This window comes from Salmo trutta, chromosome 38 (genome assembly GCF_901001165.1).
Source record: "Salmo trutta chromosome 38, fSalTru1.1, whole genome shotgun sequence".
Classification (NCBI taxonomy): domain Eukaryota; kingdom Metazoa; phylum Chordata; class Actinopteri; order Salmoniformes; family Salmonidae; genus Salmo; species Salmo trutta.
Window position 1 is genome coordinate 4,264,163 of NC_042994.1, and position 23,655 is coordinate 4,287,817.

The 23,655-nt window shown below is 42.2% G+C and overlaps 1 protein-coding gene across 2 annotated transcripts in view; it reads left to right on the plus strand.

Moving 5' to 3' along the window:
- LOC115178829 (adenylate cyclase type 9) overlaps positions 1 to 23,655 on the plus strand; it is an 80,426-nt gene that overhangs the window by 46,131 nt on the left and 10,640 nt on the right. For both annotated transcript variants that reach the window (XM_029740179.1, XM_029740180.1), the window contains 3 exons: positions 13,388 to 13,605; positions 13,789 to 14,069; positions 23,433 to 23,535. In XM_029740179.1, coding sequence (XP_029596039.1) covers positions 13,388 to 13,605; positions 13,789 to 14,069; positions 23,433 to 23,535 — 602 coding nt within the window. The remainder of the gene's footprint in view (positions 1 to 13,387; positions 13,606 to 13,788; positions 14,070 to 23,432; positions 23,536 to 23,655) is intronic.

The following is a 23,655-nucleotide window of genomic DNA, read 5'->3' on the forward strand; positions in this document are numbered from 1 at the left end:
AGACAACAGGGCAAAAAGGTAGAGACAACAATATTTCACACAAAGCAGCCACAACTGTCAGGAAGAGTGTCCATGATTGAGTCTTTGAATGAAGAGATTGAGATAAAACTGCCCAGTTTGAGTGCTTGTTGCAGCTCGTTATAGTCGTTAGATGCAGCGAACTGAAAAGAGGAGCGATCGAGGGATGTGTGTGCTTTGGGGACCTTTAACAGAATGTGACTGGCAGAATGGGTGGATCAGTTGGTAGAGCATGGTGTTTGCAACGCCAGGGTTGTGGGTTCGATTCCCACGATCTATAAATGATGTCTCCGTAATCTAGCATGGGTAGGATGGTCATCTGAATCAGGGTTAGTTTGGCAGCTGGGGTGAAAGAGGAGCAATTACGATGGAGGAAACCAAGTCTAGATTTAACTTTAGCCTGCAGCTTTGATATGTGCTGAGAGAAGGACAGTGTACCGTCTAGCCATACTCCCAAGTACTTGTATGAGGTGACTACCTCAAGCTCTAAACCCTCTGAGGTAGTAATAACACCTTTGGGAGGAGGGGCATTCTTCTTACCAAACCACATGACCTTGTTTTGGAGTTGTTCAGAACAAGGTTAAGGGTAGAGAAAGCTTGTTGGATACTAAGAAAGCTTTGTTGTGGAGAATTTAACACAAAATCCGGGGAGGGGTCAGCTGAGTATAAGACTGTATCATCTGCATATAAATGGATAAGAGAGCTTCCTACTGCCTGAGCTATGTTGTGGATGTAAATTGAGAAGAGCGTGGGGCCTAGGATTGAGCCTTGGGGTAGTCCCTTGGTGACAGGCAGTGGCTAAGACAGCAGATTTTCTGACTTTATACACTGCACTCTTTGAGAGAGGTAGATAGCAAACCAGGCCAAAGACCCCTCAGAGACACCAATACTCCTTAGCCGGCGCACAAGAATGGAATGGTCTATTGTATCAAAAGCTTTGGCCAAGTCAATAAAAATAGCAGCACAACATTGCTTAGAATCAAGGGCAATGGTTACATCATTGAAGACGTTTAAGGTTGCAGTGACACATCCATAACCTGAGTGTAAACCAGATTGCATACCAGAGAAAATACTATAGACATCAAGAAACACTTTTGATAAACAGGGCAAAATCGAAATAGGCCTATAACAGTTAGGATCAGCTTGATTTCCCCTTTTAAATAAAGGACGAACCGTGGCTGCCTTCCAAGCAATGGGAACCTCTCCAGAAAGGAGAGAAAGGTTAAAAAGGTTGGAGATAGGCTAGGTGATGATAGTGGCAGCAACCTTGAAGAAAGGGTCTAAACCGTCTGATGTTTTTTGGGGGTCAAGTTTCAGGAGCTCCTTTAGCACCTCGGACTCAGTGACTGCCTGCAGGGAGATACTTTGTAGCGGGGCAGGGGAAAAAGAGGGAGAAGCATCGCATTAGAAGGGGTGGGAGATGAGGAAATGTTGGACGGGCTAGGAGGCATGGCTGAGTCAAATAGGAATCCTGACTTAATGAAGTGGTGAGAACTGCTCCTTAAAGTAACTAACTTTGGCCTTCCGGATAGCCTGAGTGCATTTATTTCTCATTTGCCTGAACGAGAGCCAGTCAGCCTGAGTATGCGTGTGCCGAGCCTTTCACCAAATGCAATTCTTGAGGTAGAGTAACTCTGCAAGATCACGGTTGTTTTTAATTCAAATTTTCTTTATGCAGGCATGTTTGTTAACAATACTACTGAAAATATAAAACAATTATGTCCAAGTGTCTTCGACAGAGGGGATCAAGCTGATTCTATACCATTTTACAGAGGCCAGTTCATGAAGGAAGGCTTGCTCATTTAAGTTTTTTAGCAAGCAACTACAGTGAGGGAAGAAAGTATTTGATCCCCTGCTGATTTTGTACATTTACCCACTGACAAAGAAATTATCGGTCTATAATTTTCATGGTAGGTTTATTTCAACAGTGAGAGACAGAATAACAACAAAAAAATCCAGAAAAACACATGTCAAAAATGTTATAAATTGATTTGCATTTTAATGAGGGAAATAAGTATTTGACCCCCTCTCAATCAGAAAGATTTCTGGCTCCCAGGTGTCTTTTATACAGGTAACGAGCTGAGATTAGGAGCACACTCTTAAAGGGAGTGTGCTACAAACTGAGATTAAAGGGAGTGCTCCTAATCTCAGTTTGTTACCTGTTTAAAAGACACCTGTCCACAGAAGCAATCAATCAATCAGATTCCAAACTCTCCACCATGGCCAAGACCAAAGAGCTCTCCAAGGATGTCAGGGACAAGATTGTAGACCTGCACAAGGCTGGCATGGGCTACAAGACCATCGCCAAGCAGCTTGGTGAGAAGGTGACAACAGTTGGTGCGATTATTCGCAAATGGAAGAAACACAAAAGAACTGTCAATATCCCTCGGCCTGGGGCTCCATGCAAGATCTCACATCGTGGAGTTGCAATGATCATGAGAACGGTGAGGAATCAGCCCAGAACTACACGGGAGGATCTTGTCAATGATCTCAAGGCAGCTGGGACCATAGTCACCAAGAAAACAATTGGTAACACACTACGCCATGAAGGACTGAAATCCTGCAGTGCCCGCAAAGTCCCCCTGCTCAAGAAAGCACATATACATGCCCGTCTGAAGTTTGCCAATGAACATCTGAATGATTCAGAGGACAACTGGGTGAAAGTGTTGTGGTCAGACGAGACCAAAATGGAGCTCTTTGGCATCAACTCAACTCGTCGTGTTTGGAGGAGGAGGAATGCTGCCTATGACCCTAAGAACACCATCCCCACCGTCAAACATGGAGGTGGAAACATTATGCTTTGGGGGTGTTTCAAAGGGACGATGGACGGGGCCATGTACCATCAAATCTTGGGTGAGAACCTCCTTCCCTCAGCCAGGGCATTGAAAATGGGTCGTGGATGGGTATTCTAGCATGACAATGACCCAAAACACATGGCCAAGGCAACAAAGGAGTGGCTCAAAAAGAAGCACATTAAGGTCCTGGAGTGGCCTAGCCAGTCTCCAGACCTTAATCCCATAGAAAATCTGTGGAGGGAGCTGAAGGTTCGAGTTGCCAAACGTCAGCCTCGAAACCTTAATGACTTGGAGAAGATCTGCAAAGAGGAGTGGGACAAAATCCCTCCTGAGATGTGTGCAAACCTGGTGGCCAACTACAAGAAACATCTGACCTCTATGATTGCCAACAAGGGTTTTGCCACCAAGTACTAAGTCATGTTTTGCAGAGGGGTCAAATACTTATTTCCCTTATTAAAATGCAAATCAATTTATAACATTTTTGACATGCGTTTTTCTTGATTTTTTGTTGTTATTCTGTCTCTCACTGTTCAAATAAACCTACCATTAAAATGATTGACTGATCATTTCTTTGTCAGTGGGCAAATGTACAAAATCAGCAGGGGATCAAATACTTTTTCCCCTCACTGTATGACAAATCATGATAGGACGTTTTACTGAGCAGCCATTACGAACACAGGCTGTAAAACAGTGATCACTAAGGTCATTACAGAAAACACCAGACTGACACCTATCAGGATTATTTATGAGGATAACGTCAAGAAGAGTAGCCTTTGATGGGTGTTTGGAGTCATACCTTGTGGGATTGGTAATAATCTGAGAGAGATTTAGGGAGTCCCATTGCTTTAGGACTTGGTCAGCTGGTATAAGCATGTCACAATTTAGGTCACCTAGCAGGACAAATTCAGACTTAGTGTAAGGGGCCAGGAGAGAGCTTGGGGCAGGTAGGGTACAGGCCGGTGCTGATGGAGGACGATAGCACCCAGCAACAGTCAACAAAGAGCTATTTGACAGTTTAATGCTCAAAACCAGCAAATGAAATTGTTTGCGGACAGACTTGGTGGAGACAACCGAGCACAGAAGGTGATCCTTGGTAAAGATTGCCACTCCACCACCTTTGGAAGATCTGTCTTGCCGAAAAAAGTTATAACCAGAAAGGTTAACATCAGTATTCAAAACACTCTTCCTTAACCACGTCTCAGCAATGACCAACACATCTGGATTGGAGCTGTGGACCTACACTTTCAATTGATCCATTTTAGTTATTAAACTTCTAGTGTTAACGTGCAGAAGACCCAGGCTTTAACGAGAGCAGAAATCAGTGAAGCAGATATCAGAGCACAAGTCAGAATTGGGACTAGCAATGGTAGATGGGCCAGGGTGTACATGCACATTTCCAGATATCATCAACAGTAATACAATCAGGGCACGGCATAGGACATGGAGAGCTCTGCAGTGCTGATTTATGACATCTGAATGTGCATCAGTTGGCAACAAGATCATATTGTACAGCCATCTGCCCGGTACAGTTGAAACTGGGATTCATCTGTGAAGAGCACACCTCTCCAGCGTGCCAGTGGCCATCGAAGGGGGGCATGTGCCCACTGAAGTTGGTTACAATGCTGAACTGCAGTCAGGTCAAGACCCTTGTGAGGACGACCAGCACGCAGATGAGCTTCCCTGAGACTGTTTCTGACAGTTTGTGCAGAAATTTTTCGGTTGTGCAAACCCACATTTTCATCAGCTGTCCGGGTGGCAGGCTCAGACGATCCTGCAGGTGAATAAGCCAGATGTGGAGGTCCTGGGCTGGCGTGGTTACACATGATCTGCAATTGTGAGGCCAGTTGGATGTACTGACAAATTCCCTAAAACGACATTGGAGGTGGCTTATTGTAGAGAAATGAACATTAAATGATCTGGCATTCGCTCTGGTGGACATTCCTGCAGTCAGAATACCAATAGCACGCTCCCTCAAAACTTGAGACATCCGTGGCATTGTGTTGTGTGAAAAAACGGCACTTTTAGAGTGGCCTTTTGTTGTTACCTGCACGAGGCGCACCTGTGTAATGATCATGCCGTCTAATCAGCTTCTTGATATACCACACCTGTCAGGTGGATGGATTATCTTGGCAAAGGAAAAATGCTCACTAACAGACATGTAAACAAATTAATGCACAAAATGTGAGAGAAGTAAGCTTTCTGTGCATTTCTGGGATCTTTTATTTCAGCTCGTGAAACATGGGCCCAACACTTCACATGTTGTGTTTATATTTTTGTTCAGTGTAGTTTTGGTGATAAGGCTACATGAGACTTGTACATGTGAAGATACATACAGGGTTGGTTACTATAAACTGGGTATTTAGTGTAAATGGTACAGAAGTGTTTTCATCTGAATCTTAGACAGTAAGAAAAACGTCCAAATAGAAGCCTATATGGAATGTGTGTTATGCAAGGCAGGCTAAACTCAATGACCTTTTGAGTACACAAACACACTCTCTCCAATTCAATTCAAAGGGCTTTTGGCATGGGAAACATATGTTAGCATTGCCAAAGCAAATGAAGTAGATAATATACGAAAGTGAAATAAACTATAAAAATGAACATTAAACATTACACTCACAGAAGTTCCAAAATAATAAAGACATTACAAATGTCATTATGTATATAGTGTTATAAAGATGTGCAAATGGTTAAAGTACATAAGGGAAAGTAAATAAACATAAATATGGGTTGTGTTTACAATGGTGTTTGTTCTTCACTGGTTGCCCTTTTCTTGTGGCAACAGGTCACAAATCTTGCTGCTGTGATTGCACACTGTGGTATTTCACCCCGTAGATATGGGAGTTTATCATAATCGGGTTTGTTTTCGAATTCTTTGTGGGTCTGTGTAATCTGAGGGAAATATGTGTTGGTCTAATATGGTCATACATTTGTCAGGAGGTTAGGAAGTGCAGCTCAGTTTCCACCTCATTTTGTTGGCAGTGTGCTCATAGCCTGTCTTCTCTTGAGAGCCAGGTCTGCCTACGGCAGCCTTTCTCAATAGCAAGGCAATGCTTACTGTGTCTGGACATAGTCAAACCTTTCCTTAAGTTTGGGTCAGTCACAGGGGTCAGGTATTCTGCCACTGTGTACTCTCTGTTTAGGGCCAAATAACATTCTAGTTTGCTCTGTTTTTTTGTTAATTACTTGACACACTGGAAAGAATTATCTTTTTGTTTTCTCATGATTTGGTTAGGTCTAATTGTGTTGCTGTCCTGGGGCTCTGTAGGTTCTGTTTGTGTTTATGAACAGAGTCTCAGGACCAGCTTGCTTAGGGGTGTCACGTCCTGACCAGTAGAGGGAGTATTAGTTATTGTAGTTTGGTCAGGACGTGGCAGAGGGTATTTGTTTAATGTGGTTTGGGGGTTATGTGTATTGTAGAGGGGTGTTTTATTTATGTGTTCCGGGGTTTTGGTGTATGTTCTGGTTTTTGTATTCTAGGGTTTTTCTAGTGGTTATTTTTCTTTGTGGTCTGTGTGGCTCTCGATCAGGAACACCTGTTCATCGTTGTTCCTGATTGAGAGTCATATTTAAAGAGCTTGTTTTCACTTGTTTGTTTGTGGGTAGTTGTTTTAGCACTGCTTTTAGTTAGCCTGCTAAACTGTTCCTGTCGTTCTTTGTTCATTGTTTTTTCGTGTTCACGTTAATAAATAAGTATGAGTATTCACGTACCCGCTGCGCCTTGGTCTCATCTATACGACAGTCGTGAAAGAACTACCCACCAACCACGGACCAAGCAGCGGAGAAGGGAGCAAAGGGAGAATTATATGGACTGTCTGGAGTTTTTGACGTGGGAGCAGATTCTGTCCGGAGAGGGCCCATGGAGGAAGTCTGGTGAGGACTGGGAACGCTACCGGGGAACACGGCTGGCGAGGAAGCCGGAGAGGCACCCCCAATAAAAAAAAATTGGGGGGGGCACACGGGTAGTTTGGCTGGGCCAAGGGTGAGCCCTAAGCCAGCTCCCCGTGCTTATTGTGAGGATCGTATGGAGTGGAGGGCGCCGAGGTATGCAGAAGTGCGCACGATCTCGCCCATACGCACGCACAGTCCAGTGCGAGTGATCCCAGCCCCTCGCAAGTGCCGTGCTAGAGTGGGCATCCAGCCTGGTAGGAGGATGCCTACGCATCTGGTCACCGGTGCGCCTCCTAGGTCCAGGCTACCCTACGCCCGCTCTACGCACGGCAACCATCAGGCCCCTGCACAGCCCAGTTCGCCCTGTACCAGCACTCCGCTTGTACAGGGCTACTAGTTCCATCCAGCCAGGACGGGTTGTGCAGGAGGTGCGATCGAGACCGCCTGTGCATCTTCACGGCCCGGTATATCCACAGCCAGCATCACGCACCAGGCCTCCAGTGCGTCAGCCCAGTCCAACTCAGCCTGTTCCCGCTCTCCGCACTAGCCCTGAGGTGCGTGTCCCCAAACTGGCACTTCCAGCATCACGCATCAGGCTTCCAGTGCGGCAGCCCAGTCCCGAGCTTCCGACAACAGCGCCCCGTCCAGAGTTTCCGGCAACAGTACTTCGTCCTGAGTGTCCGGAGACAGTACCCCGTCTAGAGTGTCCGACGACAGTGCCCCGTCCAGAGTGTTCGGCAACAGTGCCCCGTCCAGAGTATCCGGCAACAGTACCCCGTCCAGAGTATCCGGTAATAGCGTATAGCCCGGAACCGAGTGAGACGGCCTACAGTTCGGAACCAAGAGAGACGGCCCACTGTTCAGAGTCGAGTGAGACGGCCCACAGTTCGGAACGGAGGGAGAGGGTCTACAGTTCGGAACCGAGTAAGACGGCCTGCAGTCCGGAACCAAGTGAGACGGCCTACAGTCCGGAACCAAGTGAGAGGGCCTGCAGCTCAGAACCGAGTGAGTCTGCCTACAGTCCGGAACTGAGTGAGTCTGCCTACAGTCCGGAGCCGAGTGAGTCTGTCTTCAGTCCGGAACCGAGTGAGTCTGCCTACAGTCCGGAACCGAGTGAGTCTGCCTACAGTCCGGAACTGAGTGAGTCTGGCTACAGTCCGGAACCGAGTGAGTCTGCCTACAGTCCGGAACCGAGTGAGTCTGCCTACAGTCCGGAGCCGAGCGAGTCTGCCTACAGTCCGGAGCCGAGCGAGTCTGCCTACAGTCCGGAACCGAGCGAGTCTGCCTACAGTCCGGAACCGAGCGAGTCTGCCTACAGTCCGGAGCCGAGTGAGTCTGCCTACAGTCCGGAGCCGAGCGGATCTGCCTACGGTCCGGAACAGAGTGAGTCTGCCTACAGTCTGGAGCTTCCAGAGTCGGCCTACAGTCCGGAGCCCTCAGAGACGATATACAGCCCTGAGTTCTGCAGGGGTGGACAGGTTGGGTGGGGGTTGTAGACCGGAACCTGAGCCACCTCCAGTATAGGTGGGTTGGGGGGGGCGGCGGTGGGGGGGGGGGGCGGTGTAGCACAGGAGCTGTCGTTGACCCCTTTAGTTAGGGGTTTATTTTTTATTTTTTATTTGGTTTAGGTGCATACGGGGTCTGCACCTTTGGGGGGGGGGGTAATGTCACGTCCTGACCAGTAGAGGAAGTATTAGTTATTGTAGTTTGGTCAGGACGTGCAGAGGGTATTTGTTTTATGTGGTTCGGGGGTTATGTGTATTGTAGAGGGGTGTTTTATTTATGTGTTCCGGGGTTTTGGTGTATGTTCTGGTTTTTGTATTCTAGGGTTTTTCTAGTGGTTATATTTCTTTGTGGTCTGTGTGGCTCTCGATCAGGAACAGCTGTTCATCGTTGTTCCTGATTGAGAGTCATATTTAAATAGCTTGTTTTCACTTGTTTGTTTGTGGGTAGTTGTTTTAGCACTGCTTTTAGTTAGCCTGCTAAACTGTTCCTGTCGTTCTTTGTTCATTGTTTTTTCGTGTTCACTTTAATAAATAAGTATGAGTATTCACGTACCCGCTGTGCCTTGGTCTCATCTATACGACAGTCATGACAAGGGGACTATTTTCCAGGTTAATCTCTCTGTAGGTGATGACTTTGTTATGGAAGGTTTGGGAATCGCTTCCTTTTAGGTGGTTGTAGAATTTTAACGTCTCTTTTCTAGATTTTGATAATTAGCGGGTATCGGCCTAATTCTGCTCTGCATGCATTATTTGGTGTTTTACGTTGTACACAGAGGATATTTTTGCAGAATTCTGCATGCAGAGTCTCAATTTGGTGTTTGTCCCATTTTGTGAATTCTTGGTTTGTGAGCGGACCCCAGACCTCCCAACCATAAAGTGCAATGGGTTCCATAACTGATTGAAGTATTTTTAGCCAGATCCTAATTGGTATGTGAAATGTTATGTTCCTTTTGATGGCATAGAATGCCCTTCTTGCCTTGTCTCTCAGATCGTTCACAGCTTTGTGGAAGTTACCTGTGGCGCTGATGTTTAGGCCAAGGTATGTGTCGTTTTTTATGTGTTCTAGGGCAACGGTGTCTAGATGGAATTTGTGTTTGTGGTCCTGGCGACTGGACCTTTTTTGGAACAACATTATTTTGGTCTTACTGAGATTTACTGTCAGGGTTCAGGTCTGGCAGAAGATCTAGGTGCTGCTGTAGGCCCTCCTTGGTTCTATCATCTCTCACACACAAACAAACATAGGCATAAATACACACTCCTTCTCTCTTTCCTCTCTCCTTTTGTTTCTCTTTCACTCTACGCTCTCTCCTTTCCTTTCTCTCTTTCTCTTTCTCTCTCCCTCTTTCTTTCTTTCTTTCTTTCTTTCTTTTTCTTTCTTTCTCTCTCTCTTACACTCTTGCACACACACTCCCTTTTCTTGCAGTACATTGTTTTGATAAAATCCACTCATCTCTGATTCCCATGTCCTGCCTCAGTAAACATAGACAGTTGGTAACAAGACCACTGTAAGAGTGTGTGTGCTGTGTTGCCCACTGTTATACAACGTTCCATTCACTTCCTCTTGCTGTTTCTCACACTGTAGTGTTCTTCCCCCCGTCCCTGTTCCTGTTCACTGGCCCACAGCCACACACACACATACACACATACATAGATACATACATACATACATACACACACACACACACACACACACACATATATGCAGAGACAGACAGACACATGCATGCAGAGACAGACAGACAGACAGACAGACAGTAGGTCATGGCCCGGTACGCTCCTATTAGTCAAGCTAAGGGACCACAACTTCGAGGCACACGCGCGTGCACACACACACACACACCCCCACACCCAGGGATAGCCAGGGAGACCCAGACAGGCTAGAATAGAATAGATTACTATATTAGGTATGTTGTTCACAGTGACACCAGTGACAGTGACTGATCTGGCAACAGAAGAGAGAGAGAGAGGAGAGATAGTCTGGTGGGTTTTGGTTCTCATGAACTGATGAGAGGGGTGGAGAGAGGGAGGGAGAGAGAGAGGAAAGGGGAATACCTAGTCAGTTGTACAACTGAATGCATTCAACTGAAATGTCTTCCGCATTTATAAAAAAAATGTATATTATTTAACCATTTAACTAGGCAAGTCAGTTAAGAACAAATTCTTATTTACGATGATGGCCTACCCCGGCCAAACCCTAACACGGACTACGCTGGGCCAATTGTGTGCCTCCCTATGGGACTCCCAATCACGGCCGGTTGTGATACAGCCTGGAATCGAACCAGGGTCTGTAGGGACGCCTCTAGCACTGAGATGCAGTGCCTTAGAATGCTGCGCCACTCGGGAGCCCCAACCCCTCTGAATCAGAGAGGTGTGAGAGAGAGGTGCAAGAGAGAGGTAGAGAGAGAGGGTTCCTTTTGTACTTCAACCATTTGCACATTGTTACAACACTGTATATATACATAATATGACATTTGTAATGTCTTTATTCTTTTGGAACTTCTGTGAGTGTAATGTTTACTGTTAATTATTATTGTTTATTTCACTTTTGTATATTATCTACTTCACTTGCTTTGGCAATGTTAATATATGTTTCCCATGCCTTGAATTGAATTGAGTTAGAGAGACACTGGGAAATGAGGTAAGAGCACTTCTTCTTATGGTGGTGTGTCTGCCAATGGAAGTGGTAGAGTGAAAATATGGAGAGAAAAAAGGAGGGAAGGAGAGAGAGAGAGAAAGGTAAAGGGAAGAGATAGATAGTGATGGAGGAAAGTGAGTGATGAAGGGAGGAGAAATACAGAAGAGATGAATGGGCCCTCAGCCTTGGTGATTCTAAAAGACACGTGAGAGAAACAGAGAAGCACAATATGAGTGTGACTCACTCAGTAAAGAGCTAGTGCAAACACACACACTCAAACTCATACATACAGACTGACGCGCACACACACTTATACATGAGCTTACTAATATACAGATCAAATACACTCACAGCAAAGGCTGACACATCACACGTAGCTAGATACATCTTTCATGTGTGTGTGTTCATCTGAAACATATTCATAGACACACTTTTTTCATAAAAACATATTCAGAGAACTTTTGCATTTTTTAATTAAAATTTGTTTTACAGTTTTCCTATTTGCTTACAATCTCCTGAGCTTCCGCTGTTTTGATTATGAGAGCTAGCCTAGCTAGCATCAGTAATGTTGAACAATGAGAGCACTAGCTAACCTAGCCTAGCATTGGCTGTGTTTGAATTGTGAGACATCTATCTAGCCTGGCTAGCATTTCATTTTGAACTGAGAGACCAGTTAGCTAACCTATTCTAGCATTGTGTTTGAACTGTGAGAGCACTTGTTAGCCTAGTTAGTATAAGCTTTTAGTATAAGCTCTTTTTGAACTTGCCTAGCATTAGCCATGTTTAAAATTATGAGAGCTAATCTTGTTAGTATTAGCTGTATATGAACTATGATACCTTTATCTAGCCCAACTAGCTTTAGCGTGTTTGAACAGGCTGATACCGGCTGGCCGTTGGCCACTTCTAGTAATCCAGTGTTTGTGTATTTCCTTGTTTGCCCCACAGCATTGTTAAAGGAAAGATGACTATGTTACAAAACTCATCATGACAGTTGTATTTCTGCCAGCTTCAACGGCAGTAGCTCAAATACACATGAAAACATTAAATGACCCCTGTAATCGATAAAACATCACTCAGAGCTGCACAAAAACTATATAACATTCAAAATAGGGGAATCTTTCCTTTAAATGGCAATTCCGCCACTTTTCAACCTCATATTCATTATCTCCAGCACAATACCAGTGTCTCTACATATGTGAAAACGGCACGTTTCAATGATCTGTGGTTAAAAAAATAAGAAAGGTCCTCATGCTTCTCTGTGACATTTTGATGATGTCATCAGATATAACATTTTTCCCATATACACTGGTATTGTGCTGGCGATAATGAAAATGAGGTTGAAAAGTGGTGGAATTGCCCTTTAACTCAGCCACTACAGTCTCTGGTGTTGTGCAAACACACTGTGATACACCACAGCTTATATTACTGTCTCTCTCTGTCTGTCTGCAGGTCTGAATCACTGACTGACTGACTGACTGACTGACTGACTGACTGACTGACTGACTGACTGACTGACTGACTGTCAGCAGGTCTGAATCACTGACTGACTGACTGACTGACTGACTGACTGACTGACTGACTGACTGACTGACTGACTGACTGACTGACTGACTGTCTGTCGGCAGGTCTGAATCACTGACTGACTGACTGACTGACTGACTGACTGTCTGTCGGCAGGTCTGAATCACTGACTGACTGACTGACTGACTGTCGGCAGGTCTGAATCACTGACTGATTGACTGACTGTCGACAGGTCTGAATCACTGACTGACTGACTGACTGTCTGTCTGTCTGTCGGCAGGTCTGAATCACTGACTGACTGACTGACTAACTGTCTGACTCTCGGATTGCACAGTGCAACTGCTGGGTTGATTGTGTGTGGGAGCGTGTGTGTGTTATGGTGATTGTCTGTGCATTATTAAGTGTGTGTGTTATGGTGGTTGTCTGTGTATTATTAAGTGTGTGTGTTATGGTGGTTGTCTGTGTATTATTAAGTGTGTGTGTTATGGTGATTGTCTGTGTATTATTAAGTGTGTGTGTTATGGTGGTTGTCTGTGTATTATTAAGTGTGTGTGTTATGGTGATTGTCTGTGTATTATTAAGTGTGTGTGTTATGGTGATTGTCTGTGTATTATTAAGTGTGTGTGTTATGGTGATTGTCTGTGTATTATTAAGTGTGTGTGTTATGGTGATTGTCTGTGTATTATTAAGTGTGTGTGTTATGGTGGTTGTCTGTGTATTATTAAGTGTGTGTGTTATGGTGGTTGTCTGTGTATTATTAAGTGTGTGTGTTATGGTGGTTGTCTGTGTATTATTAAGTGTGTGTGTTATGGTGGTTGTCTGTGTATTATTAAGTGTGTGTGTTATGGTGATTGTCTGTGTATTATTAAGTGTGTGTGTTATGGTGGTTGTCTGTGTATTATTAAGTGTGTGTGTTATGGTGGTTGTCTGTGTATTATTAAGTGTGTGTTATGGTGGTTGTCTGTGTATTATTAAGTGTGTGCTCTTGTGTATTGACAGCTGTGTGTGTTTCCCCTCTGCAGGGATGAAGACCTACCTGATCTCAGGGAGGAAGTTAGAGCATGCTCAGTGTGGTTGTTCTCAGGACATCCTGACCCCGTGCCCTCGCCCCCACACCTCTGCCCTCATGCCTGGGGGGGCTGCTGCCCTCTGTGGGTCCTGCACTGTGAATGGGGAGCAGACAGAGGAGGGGGCCGGACTCAATGGATGCCAGGATGAACATAAGACTAACAGCGCCAAGGTAGATCACACGCCTATGCAGGCACGCAAGGACGCATCCACACACACACACACACACACACAAACACACACACTGACAACACACTGCTGTGCCAACGTAGCTTACCACACACCTACTAATAACACACACCTGCACCACACACTTGTCTAACACACATCCCTCTCTCTCCTTCTTCTTCTGTAGTTTACTCCAGGCTGCAGCCCCAGGGCTCTGAATGGCATTCTCAGTCCTCCACTGGAGGACTCGGTGATGGCCAGCCAGAGCTCTCTATGCGACATGCTCCAGGAGAAAGAAAAGAAGACCAGTACAGGCACAGGGACGGGTACCAGCCTGGGTATGGGGGGTCCAGGAGGGGCGGGACCGGGGGGCACAGGCATGGACCACTCCGCCCTCATCCCGCTACGCTCCAAGAACTTCAGGGAGAAGAGTGACGTCCATTTTGTTGATGTCATCAAGGAGGACAGGTGAGGACAGGAGGAAGTATGGTGGCTTTTGACTTTACTTATGAACTGTTTTGAGTTCAGTACTAAATAACCTAGACCAGAGTTCAGTCATAAACCCTGACCCTGAACCAGTTTAGAGGAGCATATTAGCGTTGGGCGATAGTAGGGGGCTTTAGTGGAATGATTGACAGTCTAAAGCTGACCCTGGACTAGTTGTTATTTACTACTGCACTGTTGTTAGATACTACTGCACTGTTGTTAGATACTACTGCACTGTTGTTAGATACTACTGCACTGCTGTTATTTACTACTGTACTGTTGTTAGATACTACTGCACTGTTGTTAGATACTTCTGCACTGTTGTTAGATTCTACTGCACTGCTGTTAGATACTACTGCACTGCTGTTAGATACTACTGCACTGTTGTTAGATACTACTGCACTGTTGTTAGATACTACTGCACTGTTGTTAGATACTACTGCACTGCTGTTAGATACTACTGCACTGTTGTTAGATACTACTGCGCTGTTGTTAGATACTGCTGTTAGATACTACTGCACTGCTGTTAGATACTACTGCACTGTTGTTAGATACTACTGCACTGCTGTTAGATACTACTGCACTGCTGTTAGATACTACTGCACTGTTGTTAGATACTACTGCACTGTTGTTAGATACTACTGCACTGTTGTTAGATACTACTGCGCTGTTGTTAGATACTACTGCACTGTTGTTAGATACTACTGCACTGTTGTTAGATACTATTGCACTGTTGTTAGATACTACTGCACTGTTGTTAGATACTACTGCGCTGTTGCTAGATATTACTGCGCTGTTGTTAGATACTGCTGTTAGATACTACTGCACTGTTGTTAGATACTACTGCACTGTTGTTAGATACTACTGCACTGTTGTTAGATACTATTGCACTGTTGTTAGATACTATTGCACTGTTGTTAGATACTACTGCACTGTTGTTAGATACTACTGCGCTGTTGCTAGATACTACTGCGCTGTTGTTAGATACTGCTGTTAGATACTACTGCACTGTTGTTAGATACTACTGCACTGTTGTTAGATACTACTGCACTGTTGTTAGATACTATTGCACTGTTGTTAGATACTACTGCACTGTTGTTAGATACTACTGCGCTGTTGTTAGATACTACTGCGCTGTTGTTAGATACTACTGCGCTGCTGTTAGATACTACTGCGCTGCTGTTAGATACTACTGCACTGTTGTTAGATACTACTGCACTGTTGTTAGATACTACTGCACTGCTGTTAGATACTACTGCACTGTTGCTAGATACTACTGCACTGTTGTTAGATACTACTGCACTGCTGTTAGATACTACTGCACTGTTGTTAGATACTACTGCACTGTTGTTAGATACTACTGCACTGTTGTTAGATACTACTGCACTGCTGTTAGATACTACTGCACTGTTGTTAGATACTACTGCACTGTTGTTAGATACTACTGCACTGTTGTTAGATACTACTGCGCTGTTGTTAGATACTACTGCACTGCTGTTAGATACTACTGCACTGTTGTTAGATACTACTGCACTGTTGTTAGATACTACTGCGCTGTTGTTAGATACTACTGCGCTGTTGTTAGATACTACTGCACTGTTGTTAGATACTACTGCACTGTTGTTAGATACTATTGCACTGTTGTTAGATACTACTGCACTGTTGTTAGCTACTACTGCGCTGTTGCTAGATACTACTGCGCTGTTGCTAGATACTACTGCGCTGTTGTTAGATACTGCTGTTAGATACTACTGCACTGTTGTTAGATACTACTGCACTGTTGTTAGATACTACTGCACTGTTGTTAGATACTATTGCACTGTTGTTAGATACTACTGCACTGTTGTTAGATACTACTGCACTGTTGTTAGATACTATTGCACTGTTGTTAGATACTATTGCACTGTTGTTAGATACTACTGCACTGTTGTTAGATACTACTGCACTGCTGTTAGATACTACTGCGCTGTTGCTAGATACTACTGCGCTGTTGTTAGATACTGCTGTTAGATACTACTGCACTGTTGTTAGATACTACTGCACTGTTGTTAGATACTATTGCACTGTTGTTAGATACTATTGCACTGTTGTTAGATACTATTGCACTGTTGTTAGATACTACTGCACTGTTGTTAGATACTACTGCGCTGTTGTTAGATACTACTGCGCTGCTGTTAGATACTACTGCACTGTTGTTAGATACTACTACACTGTTGTTAGATACTACTGCACTGCTGTTAGATACTACTGCACTGTTGTTAGATACTACTGCACTGTTGTTAGATACTACTGCGCTGTTGTTAGATACTACTGCGCTGTTGTTAGATACTACTGCGCTGTTGTTAGATACTACTGCGCTGCTGTTAGATACTACTGCACTGCTGTTAGATACTACTGCACTGTTGTTAGATACTACTGCGCTGCTGTTAGATACTACTGCACTGTTGTTAGATACTACTGCACTGTTGTTAGATACTACTGCACTGCTGTTAGATACTACTGCACTGATGTTAGATACTACTGCACTGTTGGAGCTAGGAACACAAGCATTTTGCTACACTCGCAATAACGTCTTCTAAATATGTGTATGTGACCAATAACATTTTATTTGATTTAGGAGCAGAACTGGGCATGTCTTGGCAGATCAGGGATTAGCCTTCCTTAGGTTTAAAGTGAAAGGCCTTTTTCTTACAAACTCTAAATCCAATAATGCACTAATCAATATCAATGTTGTACTAACAAAAATAACATACGTTAGAACAAAAACACAGGAGAAATAAAAATAAGAAATAAGAAGGACAGGAGAAAGTAAGAAGCTGTACAGGGTCAGTTCCAGTACCATATTATAATGTACAGGGATACTGGATCTATAGAGGTAGATATGTATAGGGGTAAACATACTATATACAGGGTCAGTTCCAGTACCATATTATAATGTACAGGGATACTGGATCTATAGAGGTAGATATGTATAGGGGTAAACATACTATATACAGGGTCAGTACCATAATATAATGTACAGGGATACTGGATCTATAGAGGTAGATATGTATAGGGGTAAACATACTATATACAGGGTCAGTTCCAGTACCATATTATAATGTACAGGGATACTGGATCTATAGAGGTAGATATGTATAGGGGTAAACATACTATATACAGGGTCAGTACCATATTATAATGTACAGGGATACTGGATCTATAGAGGTAGATATGTATAGGGGTAAACATACTATATACAGGGTCAGTACCATATTATAATGTACAGGGATACTGGATCTATAGAGGTAGATATGTATAGGGGTAAACATACTATATACAGGGTCAGTTCCAGTACCATATTATAATGTACAGGGATACTGGATCTATAGAGGTAGATATGTATAGGGGTAAACATACTATATACAGGGTCAGTTCCATATTATAATGTACAGGGATACTGGATCTATAGAGGTAGATATGTATAGGGGTAAACATACTATATACAGGGTCAGTTCCAGTACCATATTATAATGTACAGGGATACTGGATCTATAGAGGTAGATATGTATAGGGGTAAACATACTATATACAGGGTCAGTACCATATTATAATATACAGGGATACTGGATCTATAGAGGTAGATATGTATAGGGGTAAACATACTATATACAGGGTCAGTTCCAGTACCATATTATAATGTACAGGGATACTGGATCTATAGAGGTAGATATGTATAGGGGTAAACATACTATATACAGGGTCAGTACCATATAATAATGTACAGGGATACTGGATCTATAGAGGTAGATATGTATAGGGGTAAACATACTATATACAGGGTCAGTACCATATTATAATGTACAGGGATACTGGATCTATAGAGGTAGATATGTATAGGGGTAAACATACTATATACAGGGTCAGTACCATATTATAATGTACAGGGATACTGGATCTATATAGGTAGATATGTATAGGGGTAAACATACTATATACAGGGTCAGTTCCAGTACCATATTATAATGTACAGGGATACTGGATCTATATAGGTAGATATGTATAGGGGTAAACATACTATATACAGGGTCAGTACCATATTATAATGTACAGGGATACTGGATCTATATAGGTAGATATGTATAGGGGTAAACATACTATATACAGGGTCAGTTCCAGTACCATATTATAATGTACAGGGATACTGGATCTATAGAGGTAGATATGTATAAGGGGAAACATACTATATACAGGGTCAGTTCCAGTACCATATTATAATGTACAGGGATACTGGATCTATAGAGGTAGATATGTATAGGGGTAAACATACTATATACAGGGTCAGTACCATATTATAATGTACAGGGATACTGGATCTATAGAGGTAGATATGTATAGGGGTAAACATACTATATACAGGGTCAGTTCCAGTACCATATTATAATGTACAGGGATACTGGATCTATAGAGGTAGATATGTATAGGGGTAAACATACTATATACAGGGTCAGTTCCAGTACCATATTATAATGTACAGGGATGCTGTATCTATAGAGGTAGATATGTATAGGGGTAAACATACTATATACAGGGTCAGTACCATATTATAATATACAGGGATACTGGATCTATAGAGGTAGATATGTATAGGGGTAAACATACTATATACAGGGTCAGTACCATATTATAATGTACAGGGATACTGTATCTATAGAGGTAGATATGTATAGGGGTAAACATACTATATACAGGGTCAGTTCCATATTATAATGTACAGGGATACTGGATCTATATAGGGAGATATGTATAGGGGTAAACATACTATATACAGGGTCAGTTCCAGTACCATATTATAATGTACAGGGATACTGGATCTATAGAGGTAGATATGTATAGGGGTAAACATACTATATACAGGGTCAGTACCATATTATAATGTACAGGGATACTGGATCTATAGAGGTAGATATGTATAGGGGTAAACATACTATATACAGGGTCAGTTCCAGTACCATATTATAATGTACAGGGATACTGGATCTATAGAGGTAGATATGTATAGGGGTAAACATACTATATACAGGGTCAGTTCCAGTACCATATTATAATGTACAGGGATGCTGTATCTATAGAGGTAGATATGTATAGGGGTAAACATACTATATACAGGGTCAGTACCATATTATAATGTACAGGGATACTGTATCTATAGAGGTAGATATGTATAGGGGTAAACATACTATATACAGGGTCAGTTCCATATTATAATGTACAGGGATACTGGATCTATATAGGGAGATATGTATAGGGGTAAACATACTATATACAGGGTCAGTTCCAGTACCATATTATAATGTACAGGGATACTGGATCTATAGAGGTAGATATGTATAGGGGTAAACATACTATATACAGGGTCAGTTCCAGTACCATATTATAGTGTACAGGGATACTGGATCTATAGAGGTAGATATGTATAGGGGTAAACATACTATATACAGGGTCAGTTCCAGTACCATATTATAATGTACAGGGATACTGTATCTATAGAGGTAGATATGTATAGGGGTAAACATACTATATACAGGGTCAGTTCCAGTACCATATTATAATGTACAGGGATACTGGATCTATAGAGGTAGATATGTATAGGGGTAAACATACTATATACAGGGTCAGTACCATATTATAATGTACAGGGATACTGGATCTATAGAGGTAGATATGTATAGGGGTAAACATACTATATACAGGGTCAGTTCCAGTACCATATTATAATGTACAGGGATACTGGATCTATAGAGGTAGATATGTATAGGGGTAAACATACTATATACAGGGTCAGTTCCAGTACCATATTATAATGTACAGGGATACTGGATCTATAGAGGTAGATATGTATAGGGGTAAACATACTATATACAGGGTCAGTACCATATTATAATGTACAGGGATACTGGATCTATAGAGGTAGATATGTATAGGGGTAAACATACTATATACAGGGTCAGTACCATATTATAATGTACAGGGATACTGGATCTATAGAGGTAGATATGTATAGGGGTAAACATACTATATACAGGGTCAGTACCATATTATAATGTACAGGGATACTGGATCTATAGAGGTAGATATGTATAGGGGTAAACATACTATATACAGGGTCAGTACCATATTATAATGTACAGGGATACTGGATCTATAGAGGTAGATATGTATAGGGGTAAACATACTATATACAGGGTCAGTACCATATTATAATGTACAGGGATACTGGATCTATAGAGGTAGATATGTATAGGGGTAAACATACTATATACAGGGTCAGTACCATATTATAATGTACAGGGATACTGGATCTATAGAGGTAGATATGTATAGGGGTAAACATACTATATACAGGGTCAGTTCCAGTACCATATTATAATGTACAGGGATACTGGATCTATAGAGGTAGATATGTATAGGGGTAAACATACTATATACAGGGTCAGTACCATATTATAATATACAGGGATACTGGATCTATAGAGGTAGATATGTATAGGGGTAAACATACTATATACAGGGTCAGTTCCAGTACCATATTATAATGTACAGGGATACTGGATCTATAGAGGTAGATATGTATAGGGGTAAACATACTATATACAGGGTCAGTACCATATTATAATGTACAGGGATACTGGATCTATAGAGGTAGATATGTATAGGGGTAAACATACTATATACAGGGTCAGTACCATATTATAACGTACAGGGATACTGGATCTATAGAGGTAGATATGTATAGGGGTAAACATACTATATACAGGGTCAGTTCCAGTACTATATTATAATGTACAGGGATACTGGATCTATAGAGGTAGATATGTATAGGGGTAAACATACTATATACAGGGTCAGTACCATATTATAATGTACAGGGATACTGGATCTATAGAGGTAGGTATGTATAGGGGTAAACATACTATATACAGGGTCAGTTCCAGTACCATATTATAATGTACAGGGATACTGGATCTATAGAGGTAGATATGTATAGGGGTAAACATACTATATACAGGGTCAGTACCATATTATAATGTACAGGGATACTGGATCTATATAGGTAGATATGTATAGGGGTAAACATACTATATACAGGGTCAGTTCCAGTACCATATTATAATGTACAGGGATACTGGATCTATAGAGGTAGATATGTATAGGGGTAAACATACTATATACAGGGTCAGTTCCAGTACCATATTATAATGTACAGGGATACTGGATCTATAGAGGTAGATATGTATAGGGGTAAACATACTATATACAGGGTCAGTACCATATTATAATGTACAGGGATACTGGATCTATAGAGGTAGATATGTATGGGGGTAAACATACTATATACAGGGTCAGTTCCAGTACCATATTATAATGTACAGGGATACTGGATCTATAGAGGTAGATATGTATAGGGGTAAACATACTATATACAGGGTCAGTACCATATTATAATGTACAGGGATACTGGATCTATAGAGGTAGATATGTATAGTGGTAAACATACTATATACAGGGTCAGTACCATATTATAACGTACAGGGATACTGGATCTATAGAGGTAGATATGTATAGGGGTAAACATACTATATACAGGGTCAGTACCATATTATAATGTACAGGGATACTGGATCTATAGAGGTAGATATGTATAGGGGTAAACATACTATATACAGGGTCAGTTCCATATTATAATGTACAGGGATACTGGATCTATAGAGGTAGATATGTATAGGGGTAAACATACTATATACAGGGTCAGTTCCAGTACCATATAATAATGTACAGGGATACTGGATCTATAGAGGTAGATATGTATAGGGGTAAACATACTATATACAGGGTCAGTTCCATATTATAATGTACAGGGATACTGGATCTATAGAGGTAGATATGTATAGGGGTAAACATACTATATACAGGGTCAGTTCCAGTACCATATAATAATGTACAGGGATACTGGATCTATAGAGGTAGATATGTATAGGGGTAAACATATTATATACAGAGTCAGTTCCAGTACCATATTATAATGTACAGGGATACTGGATCTATAGAGGTAGATATGTATAGGGGTAAACATACTATATACAGGGTCAGTACCATATTATAATGTACAGGGATACTGGATCTATAGAGGTAGGTATGTATAGGGGTAAACATACTATATACAGGGTCAGTTCCAGTACCATATTATAATGTACAGGGATACTGGATCTATAGAGGTAGATATGTATAGGGGTAAACATACTATATACAGGGTCAGTACCATATTATAATGTACAGGGATACTGGATCTATAGAGGTAGATATGTATAGGGGTAAACATACTATATACAGAGTCAGTTCCAGTACCATATTATAATGTACAGGGATACTGGATCTATAGAGGTAGATATGTATAGGGGTAAACATACTATATACAGGGTCAGTACCATATTATAATGTACAGGGATACTGGATCTATAGAGGTAGATATGTATAGGGGTAAACATACTATATACAGGGTCAGTACCATATTATAACGTACAGGGATACTGGATCTATATAGGTAGATATGTATAGGGGTAAACATACTATATACAGGGTCAGTTCCAGTACCATATTATAATGTACAGGGATACTGGATCTATAGAGGTAGATATGTATAGGGGTAAACATACTATATACAGGGTCAGTTCCAGTACCATATTATAATGTACAGGGATACTGGATCTATAGAGGTAGATATGTATAGGGGTAAGGTGACTAGGCATCAGAATATATGATAAACAGAGTAGCAGCAGAGTATATGAATATTGTGTGTGTGTGTATAGAGTCAGTATATATGTGTGTGCATGTTATGGTTGTGTTGAGCGTGTCAGTGTGCGTGAGTGTGCATTGAGACAGTGCAAGAATAAAAATAACTAAAAGGTCAACTTAGATAGACATAGATTGTCTGTGTAGCCATTTGTTAGCTATTTAGCAGTCTTATGGCTTGGGGATAGAAGCTGTTCAGGAACCTGTTGGTGTCAGACTTGATACACCGGCACCACTTGCCGTGAGGAAGCAGAGAGAACAGTCTATGGCTTGGGTGGTTTAGGATTACCAACAGTGCTATGGTGATTAGTGTTGACAGCGTATATATTTTAAGTCGGTCACTAAGGGAGGAATCCCAGCTTGAGATGCATGCACTTAACCTCGATGATCACGTAAATAATGCATAGATGTCAATGGATGATTCAAGTCATGCATGCAGATGTCGAGTTCAAGTTAGGATTCCACCGTGAAACCCTCTACCGGTCTTTTCCTCAATCTATTCTCCTGTCTTTCAAGTCTGATGAAGGACTACTTCTTCAAGCCTCCCATCAACAAGCTGAGCCTCAACTTCCTGGAGAGACCTCTGGAGACAGCCTACCGCATCAGCTACCAGGAGGAGGTACAAACACACACACACAGACACCCTCAATCCGTGTCAGTCAAAGCCGTATCGACCACGTGTTCATACAAAGCCCCCTGCTGGTGTGTATAAGATATTTCAGTTCTAACAGTTTGATCA